Raw genomic sequence first — 27,746 nt, 5'->3', positions numbered from 1 at the left:
CTGCGGTATCCAGGAGCTTTGGTAGACTGTGCTTGCCTCTGTGTATCCAGGAGCTTTGGTAGACTGTGTTTGTGTTTACCTTGTTTGAAAAGATTTTCTAGTTTTTCTTGTGAGTTTTTTAGCCATTTTATTTTGCTTCTGACTTTGACCCTCATTTGTGATTTTTTTTTCAGTTTTGACTTTGATATAGATCTCTAGCTTTATTTCTCTGTGGTCACAGAAGACACTATTCATGATCTTAGTCATTTTGCCTATCAGATACTTGCTGTGCAGCCCTACTTGTGACCAGTGCTGCAGAGGGTCCCTGTACGGTGAGAGTGGGACTCTGCTGCTCTGGACAGCAACGTCTTACAGATGTTGGTCAGGTCCAGTTGTTTGTGGTATTGGCCAATTCCTCTGTTTCCTTTTTGACTGTGGACCTAATTTTTCTAACCATTTGCTGATAGCCTGTTAATGAGATCTTCAACTACTGTTGTAGAACTTCCTGACTTTTTAATTGGGTCAAGGCTTGTTAATATAGTTCACTGTTGTATATTTGTAACTACAGCTTTCCTCATTTTTTTTTTTAAATCAGACCTACTTGAGTACCTAAAGCTAGTTTCTCGAAAAAACATGTAGTTGGATTGGTGCTTTGTAAAAATATTTCTTGCAATCCCTTTTATATACATATATATATATGTGTATATATACATATATATGTGTGTGTATGTGTTGTGTATGTGTGTGTGTTGTGTATGTGTGTGTATGTGTATGCATGTATGTGTGTGTGTATACTTACTTGTATGTGGGTTTGTGCATCTGCGTGCAGTGCTTTCAGAGGACAAAAGAGAGAGTGGGAGTCCCTTGCAGCTAGTTATAGCCATGTGAACCTCTCCAAGTAGGTGCTCAGGATGGAGTGGTGCAAAAGTGGTTTGTGCTCTCTCTCACCTACTGAGCCTTCTTTCCAATCTTGTCAACCTCTGCCCTTTGACAGGAGGTTTAATCTCCTTGTACATTTTAAAGTTGATATTGAGGAAATAGTTTCTCTTTTCATGTGGCTGTTGGCTTTGTGTATATTTTACATCTTTGTTTTCCTTGATCCTGAGTGTTCCATTACAACTTTGTTTGCACTTGATTATTTTTCCCGCTGTGGTCTCTGCCTTAGCATGGGGTCATCACTTCACAGTCACACATAGACATTTTTGTCCTCAGTTCCCGTTTCTCCCTCTCTCACACTTGTCTGTATTTATTTGCTTTTAAAATCTGTTTTCCCTTTTTAAATGTTTTCAAGGTTATTTAATTTTTAAGATTTTTAAAATTAGTTTGAAGTGGTAAAATGTTAATTCACTCTGAACTCCCTGCTGGCAGTGTAAGCTTCTTGATACTGCCCAAGATTCATGAATGAAAGACACGCGCGCACACACACACATACGCTTGAGGATACGCGCGCGCGCGCACACACACACACACACACACACACACACACACACACACACACACATCCACGCACCCACGCACACAAATGCATGCACATGCACACACACAAGCAGGTTTATTTTTAATGTGCCTTCAGCAGCTCAACAGCTGGGCCACTACCTAACTCCACGGGGCTAATACACACACCCCTCCAGTGTTCCTGAGTTAATACTTGCTAAGTCTGTATTTCATCTTCGCTGTCCTGGACCCTACTGGGCAAGCCTTCTGGGACTGTTTTCCCCCTGGGCCTACACGTAGGCTGCCTCTCCGTCCTGCTCCTGTCCTGCGTGATCTGTCTCCTACACCCTCATCATGGTAGAATCCCCTCTTCCTCTTTCCTCAGTCCCTTCCTGGGAATCCTAAAAGCCCTGACTCTGTCTCTCTGCTCAGCAGTTGGCAGCCGGCAACCTTATTGACCAGTCAAAAACCAACTGGGGACAGACTTCCTTTAGTCCTATGTGCGGGACACTGCAAACAGGTTTTTGGGTAAACATAATTAGCATGAGAACACAAGCCACTACATTATTATTATTTTTTATGTTTACAAATATTTTGATTGCATATCACATGTATACAGTGCTTAGAGAGGCTAGAAGAGGGTGCCAGATCTCACAGGGATTAGGGGCTATAGATGGTTGATTTGTTATGGGAGAGCTGGGAATCAAACTGGAGCACTCTGGAAGATCAGTCAGTGTGTTTAAAGTTGAGCTCTCTCTCTCTCTCCGGCCTCTAAAGCTGTTTTAGTAGTGGTTATTGGTTAACTTGGTCTTTAAAACTAATTACACTTGTTTTTAACAATCTAGTCGGAGCTAAAATTACTGTATTCTCATAGTGTACACTATGCTAAGCTCCTTCCCAGCCCCATATCACCCTTTCTGCTACACTGCAATCATCTTTGTGTTGTGTTTGTTATCGTAGATATTTCTGTTATTATTATTTTATACATTTTATATATCATTTATAACATTTCATTGTTATTTCATACATTTATCTCAGTCATATTAATTCAATGAGACTGTGATTATTAGCTACATTATGGTATATTATATTTATTATTGTGATATATGTCAGATACATAATATTTTATATATTATTCGATTGTGATATTAACTATGGGTTCAGTTCTTTTAAATTAGTTTTTGTTCATTTCTTAATTTTCTCTTCATTTTTGAAGGAAAATTTTATGAGCTATGAAATTCTCCATTTCTAGATTTTTTCCCCTTTTCATGGTTTCTAAAGGGGACCTCATGTCATTGTCTCATTAAAGTCCTTTGTACAGCTGCTTAAAATTATTCATCTTTGTTTATAACAGACTTAAATGTGTCTTGGTGTGCATGGCTGTGAGTTTACTCCACTTCCATTTCACTGCTGTCTCCTGCTGTGGAGACTTGAGTCTTCCATTATAGTTGAGTGGTTCTGACCATTATTTCTTCAGTTTTTTTTCTGCCCATTTTTCTTTCTTCGCTCACTCTGGGCTCCCTATATGATTGTGTTGGTGCGTTTGGCTGTAATATGCAAATCTCTGATCTGTTCATTTTTGTTTGCTGTTTTGTCTCTGTGCATCTTGGTCTGGCTTGATCTCAGCTGCCCTGTCTTCAGGGTCACCGAGTTTCTTTCCCACTCTCTCAACTCTGCCCTTAAAGTTCATTGTTAAGTTTTTTGCATTTGTTTTTGTTTTTTGTTTTTCATATTTACTATTGTTGCCTCTGTCCAGAGTTTCTATTTGATTCTGCTGTATAACTTTTTTGAGGTAAGTTCTCCCAGTGAAACCATACTGGCCTCACTCAAACCCCATCATCCTCCTGCTTCAGCCTCTGAGTGCTGGGATTGTAGCTGCACATTGCCACACCCAGCTCTATTTTGTTAGGATTTCTATGTCATCAGTGATATTCTTTACTCTGGAGTCACATTCTCATTTCCTTTGCTTTCTGTCTTTGTTTTCTTTAGTTCTTTAAATCTATGTAAGACAGTTGATTTAACCCCTCATCTCCTCAGTCCAGTTTTTGTCCTTTCTCTTACTCAATTTTCTGTTAACTTATCCCTTCCCATGAGTTGGCTGTACTTCCTTCTTAATATACTCATACTTTTGAGTTGAAAAGTAGATACTTTGCATATTATTAGGATGCAAAAGCTGCGGGCAGCATGCCCTCCTTGTTGACCTGCAGTCATTGCTTGAAATGGGTGGTAATGTTTAGATGGTTAGTAGCTTTACAGAAATATGTTTGTGTTTGTTTGTTGGGTGTAGTCACTGAAGACTCTAAGTACCTGGAGTCAAAAGAAAGGGAAAGAGCCAGTCTTTGCAGCTGGCTCTGTGTGCTGGCATGCCTTCAGGGCTTACCCTGGCCTTTGCAGCTCTGCTCAGCCTGACTTCCTGCCTGCAAGACTGTTGAGATTCAGTCAGAGCTGAGAATTCAGGGGTTCCTCACACCCTCCTCCCCACCTCCCACCAATGCCAGCCCCATACCCCCAGCATATGCCTAACATTCATGCACAGCCTTTTAAATTCCTTGGTGTAGGTGGGTGGCTTTCCAAGCCATTATTCTTGGAAGTATTTAAGCCCTAATCCTGAATTCCCAGGGCTTGGGAAAGACATTTTGTTTTGTTCTTGAAGTCTCTGCCCCGGTGGGTGAAGGTAGTTGGGTTGTTTTTTAATGTTTTCGAGATTGGTTACTGTAGAGTTGCTTCTGTAAGTGAGTGTTCTGAGGTGTGGAAGTAACAGCAAGCAGGGAACACACATACACACACACACACACACACACACACACACACACACACACATGCACTCACTCATGACAAAACTTTTTGAGACAAGGTCCTTCTGCTGTTTACAGCTCCAGGAACCTACATCAGCAACTAAGGCAGCCATCATCAAGACTGCCAGTGCCATGGGGAAAGGAGACCACGGCAGTGACCACAGCAGTGATATTGCAGCAGCCTACCTCTTCCTCCCCTTTGATGGTGTGGGTGATCTCCTGGTCCAAGGAACTACAGAAGTCTCTGACGACTCCTGCCATTAGGAATGAATAGCTTCGATGAGAACAGATGTTCTCTTGCTGTTTTTTTTTTTTTCCATGCTGGATGCTGGAGGTTGAAACTATAACTTTGTACTTGCTAAGGAAACCCTTTACTACTGAGCTAAATCTCCAACCCATGGATGGGAATACGTTCCTGAATACTAAGTACTCATCCATGCATCCTACAGCCTTTAGGAAGTAGGGTGACTGTGATTGTGGCCTTCTGGAAACCTGAGGGTTTGTTTTGGCGGCTCTAAGTTGGTTGTTGTTGGGTAGGAAACAGATAAGATGTTCTGCATTACTTCCTCCTGGTGTGACACAATGCCTGACTAACAGTTTGAGAAGAGGTGGGTTTATTTTGGCTCATGGTTTCAAACGAATCTCTGGCCACCATAGGTGGAAGGCACAGCAGAGTGGCTCCAGAGAGGTGGGAGCTTCTGGCAGTGACTTGTCATATCTGGATGGACCTGGAAGCAAAGTCTGGAATTAGAGAAGAGTGTCATCAAAGGCCCATCCCTAGTCATCTGTTTCCACCAGCCAGGCCCAACATCCTAAAGGCTAAGAACCTTGAAAGCAGTGTCGCAAATTAGCTTTCTAACTGAGCTTTCTAACCATAAGCCCACGAAGGACAGTTCAGATTCAAACTGTCATACTTATTAGACAAAGATGGTTGTGGAGATATTGGAGTGATGGAGCACCTTCATGCTGAGATTTTGTTGCTGAGATGGAGTATACAGGGAACAAGAGGTATCCCAGTTTAGTGGGTGACAGGATAGAAGCTGGGTGAGTTTCCTGGCATTTCTTGTTGTTGGGACCTAAGTAAAACATTAAGGCCTAGAAGGAATGTTAGAGCCTAGGTGAAATGTCAGGACCTAGGTAACAGTTACCCGGCTAGCCTGCCATTATACGGCAACTTTCTCATATGTTTTTGCTGTTACTAGGAACCTTTCTAATGTCAAGATTGATTACGTATTCTCTTATGTTGCCTACCCTTGCAAACCAATCAAGATAGAAGTCAGTATAATGTCTTTGTATAGTTACCCACAATAAGCTTGGACCAGAACTAGCCACTCAACAGCAATTCCTGTACTTCTGTATGCGATTTTGTGGTATAAGCTGCCCTGTGGGATGGACCGTAACGTAAGAAAGGCACTTACTCTAATATAAAAAACTATTTGGAATAAGACTTCTATTTTGAGCAATGTTGGCTAAAGTTTAAGGTTCCAAGACCTTCCTGGGAACTGACATCCTACTTGGCAGAAAGAAATATGGGTACATGGGTAATTGATATCCTTGTTGGCAAGTTAAGGCATGAATGTTGGATAAGTCCCTTCCTGGTAGACAGGTTAAGACATGAATATTAGACAAGGCAAGTCCAATGCTACAGTTGAATACACCAACCAATGGAAAAATGTGCAACAAAAACATGTTTCTAAGGAAATCTCTTATCCCTAAATCCTGATTGGTGAAATAACTTGGCACAGATGTTTGTGGATTTTGGGATTACAAATGCTGTAGGATTTTAACTTGGGGTCATGGTTCGATTCTCAAATCTGGACCATGGTTCTGGCCAACCACTCCTGGGGTGCATGCTCAATAACCCATTGAGCACTGGACTCAATAACCTGTCTGACCGAGATCTATTTGTGTGGTTTGTGAGGTGATTCCTGGACCCCAACGTCATCTTGATGACTTTGGCTAGAGTGTCTTCATTTCCATTGCTGGGCTCATAGCCCCTGCCTCCCATGGGTTGCTGTGAGTAGAGAAGATGCACACCTCATACCTGGAGCACAGCAGCAAAAGGCTAAATGTATGGGTGGTACAAATAGCCATCTTATCATCCAGGCTACAGTGCAGGACTCGTGTGGGAAGATGTGGGTTTTTAAGTGGGTCTGTATTGATGATTGATGTAGGTAGCTGGTTTCTGCACTGGCCTTCTGTAGCCCATTTGGGTTTCATACATGTGAGATAGACTCAAGACAGAGGCTGCAATACGAAAGAATGATCAAGGTGCCTAGAGGTCTTCCTGACTATCTCTATGTTCCATTTCACAGCTATCTACAACTTCCAAGGCAGTGGAGCCCAGCATCTTACGCTACAGATTGGTGATGTGGTGCGAATACAGGAGACCTGTGGAGGTGAGTCAGATTTGCTTATGTGCCCCTCAGATGTTGGACCCTTCACTGTAAGAACCCATGGCACCTAAACACACCTAGGCACATGTCCCTAAACACACATTTGAGTGATATGTTAGTACAGTCAGACCTTTGTGCCCATGGGATCTATTTCCATGGAGGCTCAACCATGGAAATATTACAGACAATATTACATCTGGAATATGTATATTCAGCTTCTGTTATTACTCCATAAGCAATATGACACTATTATTGTTTTTATTGATTATTTTATTGATTTACACTTCAAATGTTGTCCCCCTTCCCAGTCTCCCCTCTCATCAACCCTTGCCTTTGCCTCTAAGAGGCTACTCCCTCATTCACCCACCTACTCCAGGCCTCACCCCTCTAGCATCCCTCTTCACTGGGGCAACAAGCCTCCATAGGACCAAGTGCCTCCCCTCCCACTGATGCCAGATAAAGTTATTCTCTGCTACAAATGTAGCGGGAGCCATGGACCCACCCATATATAGTCTTTGGTTGGTAGTTTAGTCCCTGAGAGCTTAGAGGGGTCCAGTTAAATGTTGTTGTTCTTCCTATGGGGTCGTAGTCGCCTTCAGCTCCTTTAGTCCTTTCATAACTCTTCCATTGGGGTCCCTGGGCTCAGTCCAATGGTTGGCTGTTAAGTATCTGCATCTGTTATAGTCAGGTACAGGCAGAGCCTCTCAGAGGACAGCCACACTAGGCTCCTGTCTGCAAGCCTTCTTGGCATCAGCAATAGTGTCGGGGTTTGGTGTCTGCAGATAGGATGTATCTAAAGGTGGGGCAGTCTCTGGATGGTCTTTCCTTCAGTCTCTGCTCCATTTTTTGGCCCTGTGTTTCCTTTAAATAGGAACAATTTTGCGTTAAAAATTTTGAGATGGGTGAGTGGTCCCATCCCTGAAATGGGAGCCTTGTTTATCTACTGCAGGTGATCTCTTCAGGTTCTCTCTCTTCTCTGTTAGGTATTTCACCTAATGTCATCCCCACTGGGTCCTGGGAGCCTCTCACATCCCTGGCATCTGGGACTTTCTAGTGGTTCCCCTCACCATACCCCACCCCATTCCCCACCCCTGATTTGTACATATTTCTATTTATTCCCTCTGAACTTCTCTTTCTTCCCATACCTGAACCCACCCTTGTTTTTCTTCTCCTCCCCTCTCTCACTAAGACCCCCTCCCTCTACCTCCCATAATTATTTTGTCAATCTCCTTTTAAGTGGGATTGACACATCCACACTTTGGTCTTCCTTCTTGTTAAGCTTCATATGGTCTGTGAGTTGTATAGTAGGTATTCTAAGCTTTCGGGATAATATCCACTTAATTAATTAATATCAGTGAGTAGATACCATGTATGTCCTTTTGGGTCTGGATTACCTCACTCGGGATGATATTTTCTAGTTCTATCCATTTGCTTGCAAAATTCATGAAGTAGTTGTTTTTGATAGCTGAGTAGTATTCTATTGTGTAAATATACCACATTTTCTGTATCCATTTTTCCGTTGAGGGACATCTGGGTTGTTTCCAGCTTCTGGATACTATAAATAAGGCTGCTATGAACGTAGTGTAGAACATGGCCTTGTTTATATGTTGGAGCATCTTTTGGCTATATGCCTAGTACTGGTATAGCTGGATTTTCAGGTAGAACTATTTCCAATTTTTTTGAGGAACCACAAAATTGATTTCCAAAGTGGTTGTACCAGCTTGCGATCCCACCAGCCCTGAAGGAGTGTTCCTCTTTTTCCACACTCTCAACAGCATTTGATGTCACCTGAGTTTTTGATCTTAGCCCTTCTGATTGGTGTAAGGTGGAATCAGGGTCGGTTTGATTTCCATTTCCCTGATGACTAAGGATATTGAACACTTCTTTAGGTGCTTCTCAGCCATGTGAGATTCCTCAGTTGAGAATTCTTTGTTTAGCTCTGTACTCCATTTATTAAAATTGGGTTATTTGCTTTTCTGGAGGTTAGCTTTTTGAGTTCTTTATATATTTGGATATTAGCCTTCTATCAGATGTGGGGTTGGTGAAGCAATTCATGGGTTGCCCATTTGTCCCACTGACTTTGTCTTCTGCCTTGCAGAAGCTTTTCAGTTTCATGAAGTCCCATTTATCAATTGTTGATCTTAAAGCCTAAGCCATTAGAGTTCTGTTTAGGAAAATTTCCCCTGTGTCAATGAGTTGGAGGCTCTTTCCCACTTTCTCTTCAATTCAGTATATCTGGTTTTATTTTGAGGTCCTTGGTCCACTTAGACTTGAGCATTGTGCAAGGTGATAAATATGGATATATTTTCATTTTTCTACATACTGACTGCCAGTTGGACTAGCACCATTTATTGAAGATGCTTTATTTTTTTCATTGTATGTTTTTGGCTTCTTTGTTGAAGATCAACTGTCTATAAGTGGTGTGAGCTTATTTCTGGTTCTTCAATGCTATTCCATTGGTCCACTTATTTATCTCTGTACCAGTACCATGCTTCATAGAATGAATTAGGTAGTGTTTCTTATTAGGTAGTGTGTGGGCTTATTTCTAGTTCTTCAATTCTATTCAATTGGTCTATCTATCTATCTCTGTACCAATACCATGCAGTTTTTTACCACTGTTGCTCTGTAGAACAGCTTAAGGTCAGGGATGGTGTTGCCACTGGAAGTTCTTTTATTGTTAAGAATTATTTTTCCTATTCTGGGTTTTTTGTTTTCCAATATGAAATTGAGAATTGCTCTTTCCATGCCTGTCAAGAACTATCTTGGAATCTTGATGGGGATTGTGTTGAATTTGTAGATTGCTTTTGGTAGGATGGCCATTTTTACTATGTTAATCATATCAATCCACTAGCATGGGAGATCGTTCCATCTTCTAAGGTCTTGTTCAATTTCCCTTTTCAGAGCTTTGAAGTTCTTTTTTTTTTTTTTAATTTAGTTTTTCTAGACAGCGTCTCTCTGTGTAGCCCTGGCTGACCTGGTACTCACTCTGTAGACCAGGCTGGCCTTGAACTCAGAAATCCGCCTGCATCTGCCTCATATGTTACAGATCTTTCACTTGCTTGGTAAAAGTTACACCAAGATACTACTTGTGGCTATTGTGAAAGGTGTTATTTCCCTAATTTCTTTCTCAGTCTGTTTATCATTTGTATAAGGGGAGGGACTGATTTGTTTGAGTTAATTTTATATCTAGTCACTTTTCTGAAGTTGTTTGTTAGCTATCGAAGTTTTCTTGTAAATTTTTGAGGTCTCTTATATATACTGTCATATCATCTGCTAATAGTGATACCTTGACTTCTTCTTTCCCAATTTGTATCTCCTTTATCTCCTATTGTTGTCTTATTGCTCTAGCTAGAACTTCTAGTACTATATTGAACAGATATGGAGAGAGTGGGCAGCCTTGTCTTGTCCCTGATTTTTGTAGTATTGCTTCAAGTATTTCTCCATTTAATTTAATGTTGGCTGGTGGCTTGCTGTATATTGCTTTTTATTATGTTTAGTTAAGGGCCTTAAATTTCTGATCTTTCCAATACTTTTAACATGAAGGGATATTGTATTTTATCAAATTCTTTTTTCATCATCTAATGATATGATCATATGATTTTTTTCTTTCATTTTGTTTATATAGTGGATTACATTAATGGACTTTCATATATTGACCCATCCCTGCATCCCTGCGATGAAGCCTACTTTATTGTGGTGAATGATGGTTTTGATGTGTCCTTGGATTTGGTTTGCCAGAATATTATTTAGTATTTTTTCATCTATATTCATTAACAAAATTTGGGTCTTTGTGTGGTTTAGGTATCAGAGTAACTATGGCTTCAGAGAATGAATTAGGTAGTGTTTCTTCTGTTTCTATTGTATGGAATAGTTTAAGTTAGCTCTCCTTTGGAGGTCTGGTAGAATTTTGCACTAAAGCCATTTGGTCCTGGACTTTTTTTTGGTTGGGAGATATTTTTTTTTAATGATTTCTTCTATTTCCTTAGAGGATATGAGACTATTTAGAGAGTTTTTCTGCTCTTCATTTAACTTTGGTACATGGTATCTGTCTAAAAAGTTATCCATTTCATCTAGACTTTCCAGTTTTGTTGAGTAAAGGCTTTTGTAGTATGATCTGATTTTTTATTTTTATTTATTTATTTATTTATTTTTAGTATCCTCAGTTTCTGTTATGTCTCCCTTTTCATTCTTGATTTTGTTAATTTGGATACTGTCTCTGTGTTCTTTAGTTAGTCTGGCTAACTATCTAGTTGATTTTTTAAAACATAAAAACAGCTTTTGGGCTGGAGAGATGGCTCAGTGGTTAAGAGCACCAACTGCTCTTCTGAAGGTCCTGAGTTCAAATCCCACAACCACAATGTGGCTCAGAACCATCCGTAACAAGATCTGATGCCCTCTTCTGGAGTGTCTGAAGACAGCTACAGTGTACTCACATATAATAAATAAATAAATCTTAAAGAAAAAAAAAGATAATAAAAAAAGACAGCTTTTGGTTTTGTTGATTCTTTGTATCATTCTCTTTGTTTCTAATTGGTTGATTTCCACACTGAGTTTGATTATTTTTTTCCTTCTATTCCTCTTGGGCTTGTTTGCTTCTTTTTGTTCTAGGGCTTTCAGGTGTGCTGTTAAGTTGCTAGTGTAGGATCTCTACAGTTTCTTCATGAGGGCACTTGGTGCTGTGAATTTTCTTCTCAGCACTGCTTTCATTGTGTCCCATAAGTTTGGGTATGTTGTCTTCATTTTCACTGAATTCTAGAAAGTCTTTAATTTCTTTATTTCCTTCCTACCAAGTTATCATTGAGTGGATAGTTGTTCATTTTCCATGGGTATGTGGACTTTGTGTCATTTTCGTTGTTATTAAAGTCAAGCCTTAGTCCGTGGTGACTTGGTAGGATGCATGGAATTATTTCAATCTTCTTGTATCTGTTGAGGCTTGTTTTGTGATCGATCATGTGGTCAGTTTTGGAGAAGGTACTGTGAAGTGCTGAGAAGAAGGTATATTCTTTTGTTTTGGGGTGAAATTTTCTGTATATATTTGTTAAATCCATTTGGTTCATAACTGCTATTAGCTTCATTGTGTCTCTGTTTAATTTCTGTTTCAATGACCTGTCCGTTGTTGAGAGTGGGGTGTTGAAGTCTTCCATGGTTATTATGTGAGGTTGAATGTGTGTTTTGAGCTTTAGTAAAGTTTCTTTTATAAATGTGGGTGCCCTTGCATTTGGAGTATAGATGTTCAGAATTGAGATTTCATCTTGGTGAATGTTTCCTTTGATGAATATGAGATGTCCTTCTCCATCCCATTTGATAACTTTTTTGTTGAATGTCTATTTTATTGGATATTAAAATGACAACTCCTGCTCATTTCTTGGAAGTATTTGCTTAGAAAACCTTTCCCCAGCCTTTTACTCTGAGGTAATGTCTGTCATTGTCATTGAGGTTTATTTCTTGAATACAGCAAAATGCTGGATACTGGTTGCATATTTAGTCTGTTAGCTTATGTATTTTATTGAGGATTTTGAGTGAGTTCCTATTATACTTGTTGTTGGAAGTGGTATTATGTGTGTGTGATTCTCTTCTTTTGGGTTTGCTGTATGATGATTAATTTCTTGTTTTATCTTTGATGTAGATACTCTCTGGTGTTGGAGTTTTCTTTCTAGAATCCTCTATAGGGCTGGATTTGTAGATACATATTGTTTAAATTTTGTTTTGTCATGGAATATTTAAGTTTCTCCATTTATAATGATTTAGAGTTTTGCTGGGTATAGTCACCTGAGCTGATATTTGTGTTCTCTTAGGGTCTGTATGACATATGTCCAGAATATTCTGTCTTTCAGAGTCTCAGTTTAGAAGTCTGGTGTAATTCTGATAGGTCTGTCTTTATATGTTACCTGGCCTTTTTCCCTTACAGTTTTTAATATTTTCTTTGTTCTGTGCATTTATTGTTTTAATTATTATGTGATGGAAGGTTTTTCTTTTCTGATCCAATTTATTTGATGTTCTGTAGGCTTCTTGCACTTTTATGGCCATCTTTTTCTTTAGGTTGGGGAGTTTTCTTCTATGATTTTGTTGAAGATGTTTTCGGGCCCTTTGAGCTGGGAATTTTCACTCTCTTTTATTCCTACTATTCTTAGGTTTGGTCTTTTCATCGTGTCCTGGATTTCCTGGATATTTTGAGATAGGAGTTTTTATGTTTTGTATTTTCTTTGACCGTTGTGTCAGTATCTTCTATGGTATCTTCTATGCCTGAGGTTCTCTCTTGTATCCCTTGTATTCTGTAGCTCTTGACCTCTTTCCTAGGTTTTCCATTTCCAGGGTTGCATCTATTTGTGATTTCTTACTGTTTCTAATTCTATTTTTAGGTCTTGGGCCACATTGTACAATTCCTTTACCAGTTTGATTGTGTTTTCCTGTATTTCTTTGAGGGATTTATTTGTTTCTTTGTTAAGGGCTTCTACCTGTTTACCTGTGGTTTCTTGTATTTCTTTAAGTGAGTTATGGATATCTTCTTTAAAGGTCTCTATTATCTTCATGAGATGGCATTTTAGGTCCGCATCATACTCTTCAGATATTTTGGGGTATCCATGACTTGCGGTGGTGGGAGAGTTGGGTTCTGATGGTGTCAAAGGTTATTGGCTTCTGTTACTTATGATCTTGCACTTGCCTCTCACCATCTGTTTTTTTCTGGTGTTAGCTGACTTAGGTGTCTCTGGACCTGCCTCCCATGTCCCTGGGTTGCAGCAAATCTCCTGATTTCCTGGAAGTCCTGCAGACTGTGCAGTGTTGAGAGAGAGGGGAAGACAGACTCATCTGCCCCCAAGCAAGTACAGACTGGAAGAGAGAGGGCTTTCATAAGTACAGGGGGTGGGGGAGACCTTCATCTGCTGAGCACCTTGGGGGACCCACCTGCTGCAGTTATTTGGGTGGCTGTCGCCCTGGCTGCAGCAATCTCCCTGGAGCCCGGCAGACTGTGAGATGTTGAAAGATAGGAGGAGACAGGCTGACCTGCCCCCAAGTAGGGACACACTAGAAGGGCAACACTTATTATTTATATGACATTGTCACATGTTAGGAATTAGAAGTGGCATAGAGATGATTTAAAATATGTAAGGCCTTCTGTATGGTCTGTATAGATATGAGACCATTTTATATAAGGGTCTTGTGCATCTGTGAGCTTTGGTGTCTGTAGGCAATCCTGGAGCCAATCTCTCCAGTATTCTGAGGAATGACTGTAATTAGAGTTTACTGAACAACAACAAAAAAGTGCTTTATTATTTTAGGAATGTTAGTTTCATAACAAAGGCCTAACTGGCTGATTTGATGTTTGCTATGCTCTGCATTTGCCACAGTCAGGGGACCAAGGGGCTTTGGGCCTGTGGATCTTTCTAGATGTAGTTTTTTATTAATCTGTACACTATTGTGAAGAAAAATAAGCATCATCAAGATTCAGGAGGGTGCTGTAAATTATCCTCCTGACTCTAAGAGCGAGACTGTGCTGCATAGTAGTGTTATATAAACACAGCTCCCAGTGGAGCAGGGGCTCAAGCTGGGGCTGTGTGCTGGGTAAAGTGGCAGCTCTTTTCTCTCACAAAGTCACCCTGTCATGAAGCTATGTGTATATTGAGTTGGGTCCACCCATGATGGTGGTGGGAGGGGGCGCTTCTTAATATTTTCTCAAAGACTAATAGCCTTAAACTCATGAGACAGGCAACTGAAAATTAACATCATCTATGTTACACTTGATATTATGGGCAGATCTAGTGTATAATGACTTAATGAGTTTTTTAATGTATAAGTGATGATCACTAGACTCTACCATCCTGCGTAGCCAAGCTGAACTCCCAGAGTTCTCTTCTGCCAGGCCAGCCTATCACTCCTCCTATAAAGGACACAGAGTATGTTTCCTGTGACAGGCAGAATTAAGGAGGAAGGGGAGACTGGCCTGAGAATACAGGCCCTGTGCTATCCCCCAGATAATCCGTCAGCTGAGGCCCTGGAAAGGTGTACAGGGAGGTAGAAGACAGGTGTGCTGTGGGGTGGGCATTTGCTGAGACACAACAGCCAAAAGCCATCTTGTCCTTTCCACAGACCAGACACTGCTCATCTTCCCAGAGAGCACAGAAGCCTACTTAGTCCTCACCTCCGGCCACTGGATAGGTCCTTTGCATTGCTGAATAAGCTACAGGAGGCTTCCTGGAAAAGGAGCCCTAGCTCTCTCTCCAGACTTGTGCAGACGTGCTTGTGAATGTATGAAACACACACACACACACACACACACACACACACACACACACACAATTCTTACAAACACCTATAACTTCCTAACAAAGACACATACATGAATGAATACACAGCTATTCATAAACAGAGCCTCCACACACATAGACACACATACACACACACACACAAATTTGTATATGAACATGCGTACATACAAACAGACTCAAACCAAGAGAGTAAGAGATGAAAACCCTTTCTTTGAGGAGGGTAATTTAGTATTTCATATTCCAAAGCAACTTTTAAAGGAGCCCCTAGAGCAGAACAAGACCTGCAGGAATGTGTTATGTGCTTTGGCAGTATGTTTTTTCTGGGCTGCCCTGTTCTGTGATGAGGGTGGCTAAAAATGCCCCAGCCTTCACCTTTGAAGCTTTTTGAAGACAGAGAGGATGAGCTTGGTTCAGGGAGTGGGTGGGTGAGGGAATGCTTCCTATAGAGTCAGGTCTGTTATTCTAAATTTACCACCCCTCCCCACAGTATGGCCCAATGTTTTACACATCTAATTCTAGCCGTGGCAGAAAACCTTTTTTATTTGTAATCTTCTCATCAGTTTTATTTATTTATTATAACATATTTATTTACAACAGAAAAAAATAGTTTTAGATGATCCTAAGAGGTTAACTTTGGGTGGTTGGCATGTGAGTAGTGATCATTTTGAACTTTGTATGTTCTATTATTCTATTGGCTCCTCACCTGAAGAGTTATGATCACACAGCTCCTGGACCTGTCATCTGATAAAAAGGGGAGAAGAGAAGCAGTGTTGCACTGTGCTTGACTCAAGAACAATCTTCTGTGTTCCTTCCCCTCAGCCAGTAGAGCTTGGTGGAGACCAGTATGTGTCCATATCTATGTACTATGACCCCTGGTCACTTGGAAGCTGAATCTTTAGTGTTTAGAATGGATGAGATTTGCCCCTTCTTTGCTCCACATGATGTTTTAAATAGGATTTGTCTGCTATGAATTCACATGAGGGTCCACTCTCTGAAGTGTTATGCTGATGGTATGATGAGGGAGGAAACGTAACTGTGATGTATACAGGTAAGTCCTTTGGCAAGTAAAGTCATTAGGGTGGAGGCTTCATGAGTGAATTCTGGAAACTTTATGGAGAGTGGGAGAAAGACCACACATATACAGAGGGATTTAGAGGCTGATGTGACGTACCAAGGATATCCTCACCAGAGGCTGCAGTGTGCTTTGGGAACTTGCATCTCTAGAATCATGAGCTGTAAATAGCTGTATACTAAGTGCTCTTAGTATGAATGGTGCAAACACAATTCTGATTGGGGGCTTTAGATATGAGTAGGTTTTAGCATTAAGATAACATGTTATAATACAAACTCATATAGTTCAGAAGGGCTGACATCTCTCCGACTATTTAGTGACATCCAAAGATTCCAGTCTCCTGTCCAGCATGATGTGCACCTCCCTCCCTTTCCCCAGTTTAAGGAACGGTAGCATAGAGCATTTGCTTTCTATTATCTGTCTTCCTTACTCAGTTGAGCACTAAGATGAATGAACTCATGGCCCAGTAGCTATGCAGCTGGAGACTGAGGTACCAGATGCCTGTGACATACCCATGTGATGATGATGATTCTGTCAGGCATCCCACTGTGCCAATGTATGATAAGACAACAATTACCCACCTCCAAAGATACCTAGATGCCTCTGTCTCTACTGTCTTTTTGGTTTTGGTTTTAGTTTTGATTTTTGTTTTTTGAGATGGAGTCTCACTATATACTTCTTGGAACTGGTCTTATAGACCAAGCTGGCCCTGAACTCAGAGATCCCAGAGATCTGCCCGCCCCTGCCTCTGCCTTGTAAGGCCTGGGCCACTGTTAATCCCAAAAATGGGAAGAAAAGGAAACTGATCAAAATCATCATGGTCAAATTAATTAAAGCAAGCTTTTTTAAATTCATGTGCACAGGCTGCCGCCTCTCCCTATGGCGAGGTTCGAGAGGTCAGCATTGGATGTGAGGAAGACAAGACTTTTATAGTTCAGGGGTATGTGGTATTTGGTAGACAAAATAGGCAGGGTTGCAGGAGCAGAACGTAAGTATAACAAGTTAATTATGAAACAAAGAAGAAGTTGCAAGGTGGGCAAAAGAAGGTAGTCATAGCAACAGGCAATCATATAACCTTTTGAAACAAAGATAGGGTTGTTAGATGGTAGTAAAAAATAGACATGGTTGCCGTTTCTTGAAACAGGCAGTACAGTACCATTTGTAGTTACCTGTGGGGCATAGCCCAACCCTTGAGAAACGGAAGTTTAATCATGAGCAGGAATGAACCTGGTTTGTCTATATTATAAAATGGTTTTTATGCTTAAGAGGGAGGCAGGCTGTTCTTCACCACCACGTCTTGCTGTCTCCTACACCACAGTGGAAGGTGTTCTTCTGAGGTAGCTGGACTTATTTAGAATCTTCTTCATAAGGTGTTCCCAGAGTTGTATGTGGACACTACGCTTAATCACGCCCTGCCTGACTTGGAATGGCAGGGCGAGTCTCATTGTTACTGAACGTGTGTATGTCACGGCTGTGGGGTCTATTATAGTAGAAAGGGGGGGTGGTTCATCTAGACAGAGATTCCAGATCCAGTAAAATATGACTGTGGGGGAGGAGCGAGGAGAGAGGCTGCTGAGAGATGTGAGTTGTTACAAAGCAATGTGATATTGCACTGCTTCCTACAGGGAGTATCCCTTGACACAGTTCTGAGAGCCAGCCTTCTCACCTGGCAACATCTGCAGCTCTTCAGATCTGTCAGATGCCCTCCCCTGCAGGACTGTGTGGGCCCCAAGGAGCTCTCTGGCTAGGTGGTGAAGTCTTGAATCTACCACATGTAGAGTGGGGCCCACCAGAGCCCACAGCACCTTCTGTACTAGCAACCCTGTCAAGGGTGATCATGACCCAAACAATGGGGACATTGTGAGCTCTTCACTGGGGATCTTTGAAAGCACCACTTTGCCAGGAGGCCTCCTTTGTTCAGCTGTGTGTAGGAAGCAGCTGGGTGTGAAAGGGACCCTATTGTTTGGAGGGTGCTGCTCCACTCTTTTGAATGTTGAAACCCACTTCTCCTGCTTTTGGAGTGAGGGTGGGGCTGGGATGCCAGTGAGCTTGAGTTCTGTCTCATTTATTCTGTTGTTATGGAAATATGTTGAAAGGACATCAATAAAAAGAAGGAGATTCTAAGTCTGTAGGTTCTGGAAACAAAATAGAAAACATTTCTAACCTGTTGGATTATGATATTACTTTAATTATTGTCCAAAAGAGGACATAGTATCTCCTAACTTTTTGAATATTTTCCTTTTGGCATGCACAGGGAGATAGATCCTTCTGAAAACTTCACATAATTTAAATTTGACAAGACAGCTGTGATTATTCCTATTCAACATGTCACTTGTCAACAATCACGCAGACAGCAGGACTCAGATCTCCATTCGAAGCCAAGCTTTGACTGCACACTCATTTTTAAATAATACATTTTATTGTCTATAGCTGAATATACAAAATGATGATATCCTCCCTCCCTTTCTTCTTCCCTTCCTTCCTCCCTCGCTTCCTTCTTCCCCTCCTCCCCTCCTCCTCCTCCTTTTAGATTTTATTTCTTTTATATATGGGTACACTGTAGCTGTCTTCAGACACAGCAGAAGAGGGCATCGATACCGTTACAGATGGTTGTGAGCCACCATGTGGTTGCTTACATTTGAACTCAGGACCTCTGGAAGAGCAGCCAGTGCTCTTAACCACTGTGCCATCTCTCCAGCCCCTTGTTATTATTTTCTTAAGTGGAGTTTGCCCGCTGCACATATCCTTCTTGACTTCCTCAGCTTGCATATCTACGGCTTTGTATCTTCTGACCTGTATCTCTACACCCCATCTCCCTCCACTACCATTGTCTTGTTTTCTAACTCTACATATTAAGCTTTCATAGTTCTTTATTTTTGAGATTATAATTTAATTAATTTTTCCCTTGTCTTTATGCACTCCTATAATCCTTTGCCCACTCTCCTTCAAATCTGTGGCCTCTTTTCTCATTAAAAATGTTGCTATTGTATGTGTATATATACATATGAGGAGGCAGGCTGTTCTTCACCACCATATATATATATATATATATATGGTATATATATATATATATATATATACATGTATACATATATATGTGTGTGTGTGTATGTATATATATGTATATTTATATACATGCATATATTCCTGAATATAACCTGTACAGTTCATATAATATTTTTTTTTTGAGACAGGGCTTCTCTGTGTACCCCTGGCTGTCCTGGAAGTCCCTCTGTAGACCAGGCTGGCCTCGAACTCAGAAATCCGTCTGCCTCTGCTCCCAAGTGCTAGGAATAAAGGCGTGCACCACTACTGCCCAACCATGTAATATTTCTCGTGTGCATGTTTTATGAACTGATCCTTTAGCACTGACCAGTTGGTGTGCTCTTCTCTGGGAAGACCCGCCCTCCCACTCCCAGCTTTTCTCAGTCGCCTGTACTTCTTTGTGTAAGGTGGTGGCCTCTGTGGGCTTGTTCTTGTCCACTTGGCTATGTCCATTGGTGTCATCCTTGTGCAGCTCCCATTTGGGCTGTCATGTTGGTGAGACTATACAGATTTAACTGCTGATGTTACTAGGAGACACCTTCCCAGAGCAAACTCCCTGGCCCTCTAGCTCTTTATTGTTCTTAGATGCCACACACAATGAGCTCATACAGGATTTTCTTTTCCGGTATATGCTTCTTTGACTTAGCACACCATCTAGGTTGCACCAGCTAGCAGAGTCTCTTTTTCGAAGGCTGAGTGGTATTCTGCTTGGACACCACGCTAGATACACCTCTGCTTCTTTGTTCGTCCACCGATGGGGGCTTCCTTTGTTTTTTCATCTCAACTTTTATGAACAGAGCTGCAGACGATGGTGAAGATGGGAGCACAGGCATCTTAAAGAACTGATGATGTCATTTCCTACGGGAAGATGCCTACAAGAGAGTTTGTTGGTCATGTGGAAGTTCTATTTTTAAAGTCTTTAGTAATAATCAGCCTCTTTTTCCCCCCGTAGTAGTTGTACTCATAGAGATGAGTGCCAACGGTATACTTCCTACTGACAGTATACTTTGTTAACACTCATTTACTACTTCTTGACTGTTTGAAACTATTGTTCTCAATAAACACAGGGCAGTGTCTTGTGGTTTTGATTTGCATTACGGTGATGACTAATAACACTCAGGAACTTTTCATGTTCTTGTTGGCAGTTTTGTATATTTTCGGTAGAAATGTTCTATGTTTTAAATGGATTGTTTGCTTTTGTACTACTCAATCAGATGATTCCTTTATCATTTTTGGTATTTGTGCCTTATAAGACAAATAGTTTGTGATTTTTTTTCAGTCTCCAAGTTGCCATCTGATTTTGTTCATTATTTCCTTTATTTCATAGGAGGCCTTTAGTCAGAGCACATACTCTTAACCTCTGATCAAATAACTCCTATTTGATCTTGATATTATTAGATATTGTTAATTGATATTATTACAGAGGAAAGTAAAAGTACTCTCTGGTACTCATCACTTAGATAAATAGTAACATTCTTGATTCATATATTTCTTAAAAATACTCAGATGTTAGTTGGGCAGTGGTGGCTGGTGCCTTTAATATCTGCACTTGGGAGGCAGAGGTAGATCTCTGAGTTAAAGGCCACCCTGGTCTACAGAGTGAGTTCAGGAACAGCAAGGCTACAGTGAGAAACCCTGTCTCAAAAAAGAAAATTAAAAAAACCCCTAAAACCTCTCATACTGTCCTAAACCTCAGATGTGATTGAAACCCACAGCTCATTATTCTCACGGTCCCGTCTTTCCTTTTTGTCCATAAGCAAGCCATGATTATCTTGAAACTGGAATATTTTCTTCCTGATCAAAGTTTTATATCTTTATTAGATGCATTTCTTTATAATCTTGTTGTTTATTTGGGATTATGTGTATGTGTGTCTCTCTGGATGGGTATGTGTACTTGAGTTCAGGTGCCCACAGAAGCCAGAGATCTCAGTTCCCCTAAAGCCAGAGTTTTAGGGTCTGTGAACCCCTCAACATGGGTGTTGGGAACCGAACTCAGGTCTTCTGCAAGAACAGTGGATGCTGTTCATTGCAGAACTATCTTCTCAGCTTCCTTCATGATGTTGTAAAAACAGGTCTTGGGACAATCCTCTGAGGATGTCTACTTTTCTCAGATAAAAACATTGAGGCTTAAGTGACATGACAAAGTTCTGCCTAAAAATGGCAGACAGAGGGTTCTTTTTTGTGGTTCTGGGAGATTTTGAATCTTTCCTCTCTCCCTTTTGTGTATTTCGGGTTACATTTGTGCTGTAGGAAGGGAGTACAATTTTTTTTTTTTTTTTTTTTTTTTTTTTTTTTTTTTTTTTTTTTTTTTTTTTGGTTTTTTGAGACAGGGTTTCTCTCTGTAGCCCCGGCTGTCCCGGTACTCACTCTGTAGACCAGGCTGGCCTCGAACTCGGAAATCCGCCTGCCTCTGCCTCCCAAGTGCTAGGATTAAAGGCGTGCGCCACCACCGCCCGGCAAGGGAGTACAATTTGAATAGCTGGCATTTCAAAGTTGTCTGAAAGACTTGTAAGAAATTTTTCTTTGCTCATCTTCCCTCAGGGAATGGGACTTAGCATCCAGGCTGCTGTAGAGAATGCCATAGATATCACATGTTAAGCAGCAGAAATGGAATTCTGTTGTAGAGTAGGGGAATCCAAGATCAAGGTGTTGGCAGATGTGCTGTCTAGTGAGGCCTGGGTTCTCCTCTGCACATGGCTTTCCTCTGTCTCTGCATCTAGTGGCAGAGGAGTTTTAAGGGTTCTGGCTTTGAATTGACAGACTTGGACTAAAGTTGTTCCTGTGTGTGCCTGTGTGATCTCGGCTCAATACATCAACTGACTTATGTTTCAATCCGTCGATGGGAATAAGAATACTTAGCTCACAAAATTGCTGTGAGTGTGACAAGAGAGAACAGATACATATGATTAAAGTGACTGTGACTGCTAGGTAGTCACAACACAGGTCATTTTGCTGCAGTGAGTACAGTAGAATTCAAGAGTCAACTACTTAGGTTTAAATTTTAAGCTGCGTGACAACCAGCAAGTTGCCCCTTCTCTGTGCCTCTTTGTTTTCATTTACAGAACTGAAGTAATAACAGGATTGTCATAAAGTTTAGTCTTTAATATGGTAGGTGAGTGCTCTACCACTGAGCTACATCCCAAGCCCACTTTTTTTAAAGTTTGAAAAAACAAAATCAATGCCTTTAACAAAGTGTCTGGAGTACAGAAAACATTTGTCCACTCTTATCTTCCATCATAATTGGCAAATACTTAGAGGCAAGTAAAAGTAGAAGGTGGCACTTCTTAGCAGGTGAACTAGAAGAGCTTCCATCCCAGAAGTCCTCAGTTGCAAAGTAGCTTGGATATTACTCTGGGGGGGGTGGTCTCTGATGTTAAGATGATGAACTATTAAATGTGAGGATTAGCTTTGTCAACCTGCCTCAACCTTGAGCCTCTTGGGAAGGGAGTCTCAATGAAGAGCTGCTATGTTAGGTGCCCTGTGGGCATGTCTGCGGGGTTGCTTTAATTATGTTAGCTGATGCTGGGAGACACAGTCCAGTGTGGGCAGGAGCATTCCCAAGGCAAAGAATCTTGAACTGTCTAAGAGTGGTGAAATAGAGCTAAGCATACACAAACAAGATGCGTGTGTTCACTTCTCTGCCTTTGGCTGTGGCTATGATGTGACTAGTTTTAACTTTCTACAGTTTGACTTCCTCTGGAATTGTGAACCAGAATACCCCCAGCCCAGACTTCTTTTGGTCAAGGAGTTTCTATCATGGCAACAGAAATGGAGCTATCACATTACATGACCACCAAACTCCTTCCCCGAAGATCAGAAATGGGGCTGTTGCTTCTAGATCCAAACATGCCGCTGGTTGAGTGACTGGGAAAATTGCTCAATATCTCTGTGTCTCGGGTAGGCTACTCAGCTGTACAATGGAATAATGATGATTTCTGCTCCATATGGTTGTCAAGAAGATGAAAAGACTTAATGCAGAATAGCTCCTGGAAGGATGCTTTCATTCCAAGCTCCGGATCCTTCCTCCCCAACTTCCCTAATTTCCCTTCTGTTTTCTCTGTGTCTTTTCTCTTCTCTCTTGCTTCCTGTCACTCAAAATAAGATCTCCAGGGATTACTGCTGCTTCAAAACTTCCTTTAGGCATTGACCTTCAAGCTGGTCATTACTGAGAGGGTGACTTTGTGTTTCAGTTATTTTGAGGCTGGGGTCGGGTGGGGAAACGACTTGTGTGGATATCTGCCGAGAATATATTCTGACAACAATCTGTCAGCCTGATAATGAGGGTCTGTTAATGAGGCACTTGGCAGGTGCTTTTTATTTACAAAGATGACAAATGCTACCACGTGGCTGTGCTCCAATCATTTCAAAGGCCAGTGGATTCATTACAGCCTCTGAACTCATGCTCATTTTGTCAGAGGACTCCGAGTCATTTAGATTTCTCTTAATTGAGCTTTTTTTTTTTTTTTTTTTTTTTAAATACAGTCTTGTGAGATGGAGGAGGGGTTTAAAATTCTGTTCACGAATATATCTGTTTGGTAGTGACAAACTTCAGAAAAATTAGTTGTTGCTACTAGAACTGTATATATTATTTTAAGATGATCACCCAGGTCCCTGAACCTTTTCATGCCAAGACAGGACTTCCAAACATGCACGGGGCCACAGGCAGATAAATGAGGAAGGGACACCTGGGACTGTAGGTCTGTGGCATCTGTCTGCATGATGGATGCTGAGGCCTCTCTCCAAAGGCACTTGGGACCATGTGGCCCAGGGCACTGGAGGCTTTACCAAGGAACCTTATTTCTCAAAATGAGAAGGGGATTTACATAAGTATGCGAATGAAACCCTGTACCTGAAGATGCTGCCTTGAGATGACAGCAACCAACACAACGTATGTCACACTGTGAGCTTCTGGGTCTGTCCTGTCCGGCAGGTCTAAAGCAGATGGCAAGCATCTCTTTGCTGGATGAGCATAAACAGATGAAAGCAAAGTAAACTGAGTGAGCAAAAGATGCAGAAAAAGTAAAAGACCTTTGCCTTTGTTTTCTCTTTGCAGACTGGTACAGAGGGTACCTCATAAAGCATAAAATGTCACAGGTAAGGTCACTTTCTTTTCATCTGGGATGATGCAGGATGCCTTTACCTGGTCCTGGTGCCTCTTCTGGGCAATTCTTTCCCTCCATTGTTCTTCAACAAAGTGAGCCCTCCCCACTCCTCCCAACTCCCACTCTCCACCCCACTGCTTCCAGGATCTGCACATCCCTTCTCTATCCTCATACTCAAGACTGCTCTAGTACCCTCTTCTCTCCACATCCTCTGCTGATACACCATTTTCTTGTGAGTTCTCCTCCCCAGGACCTCAGGAAATGGTGTACTTTCTAGTTGAAGCTGGCTTCTGCTCCTTCCTTCAGAGCTGTGTGAGCATTCACTCATCTTCCTGTATGACATGGAAGGACAGGCCTAGGTGCCCTTCCAGATGACAGAGTCAGTCTGTCATGTCATTCTCATTATAGCAGGCACTTGTGTTGTTCCATTTTCTCAACTGGTGGGTAGCAAAGTGGTCATGTACTCCCATCATGCATACTGTTTGACTTCAGGGAGAAATTTCCAAGCAATTGATCAGGTTCCCTTATCATCTGGGACATGGTTATGAAGAATCTTCCATGATGTTCAAGGAGGCACAATCTTGCCCTGCCCTCTCAAAGGATGGTAATTTAAATCCAGGGAGGAGAGATCCCACATTTCAGACATTTAAGTAAAGCCAAGGACTTGCTTCGGACCTAGGGCTCTCCCATGTCCCCTTCAGGAGTTGGGCAGGAAGCAGAGAAGTGAGTTTGTCTCAGAAAATGAGGGGCTCAGGCCCCTGTTCTATTGACCTCTCTTTTTGTTCACCAGATAAAACAAGCACCTATGGGGATACTGAGCTCTCTTTTGGGATTGAGAGTGGAGAACAAGAGGCCTACATATATAGATTTGGAATCTGTGCCTGCTCCATCTAGCTCTCAGATTAGTCCTTGAAAGTTGGGCGGTTTCAAAAGCCAGTAGCTTAGTGGGGGAAGGAAACAGGGAGGATGAGGAATTCATTATTTTTCTACAACTTGTTTTCCATCCTATTTATTGTGTTTCCTACAGGGCATTTTTCCTACATCCTTCATTCATCTCAAGGAAGTGACAGTGGAGAAGAAAAGGTACTTGTGGACTGGGGAGGGACTCAGTTGGTAAAGTACCTGCCCTGCAAGCATGACCCAAGTTGAGTTCCTTCAGAACACACGTAAAAAGAGCATGGTGTGATGCTATATATTTGTAATCCCAGTGCTGAGGACCAGGATGACAGCCCAGTGCCTGCTTGTCAAGGTCTAGGCTAGTGCAAGAGTCTGTCTCCAAACAAAACTAAAGCCACAAAGAGCAAAGGAAAGGGTGTTCCCCCTGAGGAACAGTCCCGTAAAGTCCTCTGGTTTCTACATAAAAAACACATGAGTGGATATTCACCCCTACCCCTGCCAACACACACACACACACACACACACACACACACACACACACACACACACACGCTTGTGTTATTTGCCAGGATGGTCTCTCCTGGTTCCTGGGTGCTTTTGTCTAGTTAGCTTTGGCCACCTAAGCTGTCAGATGGGCAGATGTGGGGGTCCCAGCTCATTCAGCTGTTGCGTGGGTCTTCTGTCTCTATGAGGAGCTAATCCAAATTGATTCTAGCTGGAATCTGATTCTGAGGGGGGATTAGTCAGCCTGGGGAATCTGACGTTTCACTAGCAGCTGCCTTTGGAACTTATTAAAGTATATTTGACTCAAACAGTGAATTTATGCCCCCCCCCTTGAAGGAGGACATTTAGAGAGAAGTCCCATTTATTTGCACCATGCAGTCTGTAATGGCTGCAGCTGGTGAGGGCTCAACAAGCCGCCTCTCCATAGCTCCAACTTGCTAACAAAGTTTCCAGAACTTTCTCTGTTTTGCACCTGGGTCTCAATTCTACCTTGCTCTCTCTCCCATCCTAAATAGGAACATAGAGAACATCATTCCTGCAGAAATCCCTCTGGCACAAGAAGTGACAACCACGCTCTGGGAGTGGGGAGGCATCTGGAAGCAGCTCTATGTGGTGAGATGCAACCTGTTTCCGGGACAGACGAACCCTGCAGCTTTCACTCAGGCTTATGATTGGCATTTAGCCCTCAGTGGAGGTTTGAGAGAGAGAATGGAGAGAGTACATACTATGACATACAAGGACATTGAGACCCAGAGAGGTTACATGCTCTCTTTGAAGCCACATACCTAGCAGTGACACCTATAATAGATAAGGTCCAGTGGGAGCCTTGTGTTTTAAAACAGGTGCAAAAGCTGTTGAACTTGGGTTTGCATATGAAGTGCCTTATATATCTGTTCATAAAGTAAATCCTCCAGGTTTGGTAATCTGCCTCTTTAATATTCTCAGGGAACTTGATTTGGTGTGTGGCTGACATTCTGAAATATTCCCTTGTCATATGTTAATTAACTGATGGCTATTGTCTTCAGATCTGTGATGATGCTTTGACCCTGAAAAAAACCAAAGATCTCATTTTGTGTTTCCTCTGTTTCAAAGCAAATTTAATTTAAAAATCTTCCTTTGATGCATCAAAGCTCCCAATGAAAACAATTAGCCAAGCAAACCGCGAGGCTCAGAGGGAAAATGTCAACCAGGGCTTCCTGCAAGTTTGTTACAGCCCTATGCACACCTACTGATGTGCGCACACAGCCTGTAGACTATAGTCTATGGTAAATATTGACACCCATGTGGAAGTCTCCTAACAAGAGGTAATTAGCGCATCCAATTCTGTAGGGTTCCCAAAGGTTGTCACTAAAATTTAGAGTATGTATTTTTCTGCTCTTCATTACTGTAAGGCGGTACCCAAGGCACTCTGACTTATAAAGAGCCATTCTTGATGGCAGATTTCCAGGGTGGTGCTGAATAGCAACATAGCAAGAGACAGAGAAGGTACACATGTGTGTTTATCTAATTGCTGTTCCTCCTCTTTGATTCAATCATTGGGGCTCCACTCTAGTGAACCTTATCTATCCTCTAATCACTTTCCCAAAACCTATCCCAGTTGGGTTATGTTTTGACCCCTATTTCCTCCCAATTGGGATAAAAATCTAACTCATGAAACCTGGGATAAAAATCTAGCTCATGAAACCTTGCAAATCACTCAAGTCATATTTACACAAGCAGGGAGGCAAAGAGCATGCTTGCGGCTTGAGTGACCCCTTATTCATCCCCACTACTCTCCCTAAAACATCTTTACATATGTACTGTGGGCAGCTGATATGTTCCTCTAAGAAATGGCTCTATAACAAGTCAGCAACGCTGTCTACTCTGCAAATAGAAATAGTCAAATGTCAGTGGTTTCGTTATGGTGTCTGACTTCTGCCCCGTCTGCACAGCGTATATTGGACACTTAATACCTAAATTTGGTGTCCTTTTAGTAAATGTAGATCACTTATATGAAGAATGTCCTAGCATACCATGTCAACCCAATATCACATTTTTGATTACTCCAAGCCATGTACAAGCCCGACAATTCAATTAGTCACTGATTGCCTAGAAGTTAGCCTTAGACGCCTTACTTAGCCTAGGACTCTCTTCAGACGTCAGTTACAGCCAGGACATTTGCATTTCTGTTGCCGTAGGCTACAAATCGAGGATCCTCACTGCCTCTCCCCACCAAGGAGATCCCCCCTTCTCACTGTAGGCTTCATAATTTATTAAAA

General features: G+C 41.6%; 1 protein-coding gene across 1 annotated transcript in view; it reads left to right on the top strand.

Annotated features, from left to right (window-relative positions):
• Positions 1–27,746, top strand: part of Dock2 (dedicator of cytokinesis 2) — a 416,864-nt gene that overhangs the window by 23,366 nt on the left and 365,752 nt on the right. Inside the window, exons 2-5 of the mRNA XM_031350584.1 lie at positions 6,524–6,607; positions 24,039–24,079; positions 25,115–25,170; positions 26,004–26,100. Coding sequence (XP_031206444.1) covers positions 6,524–6,607; positions 24,039–24,079; positions 25,115–25,170; positions 26,004–26,100 — 278 coding nt within the window. The remainder of the gene's footprint in view (positions 1–6,523; positions 6,608–24,038; positions 24,080–25,114; positions 25,171–26,003; positions 26,101–27,746) is intronic.

Source organism: Mastomys coucha, unplaced genomic scaffold, assembly GCF_008632895.1.
Source record: "Mastomys coucha isolate ucsf_1 unplaced genomic scaffold, UCSF_Mcou_1 pScaffold5, whole genome shotgun sequence".
NCBI classification, from domain to species: Eukaryota; Metazoa; Chordata; class Mammalia; order Rodentia; family Muridae; genus Mastomys; species Mastomys coucha.
The sequence above is the reverse complement of the archived record's forward strand: the minus strand, read 5'-3'. Positions and strand labels throughout refer to the sequence as shown.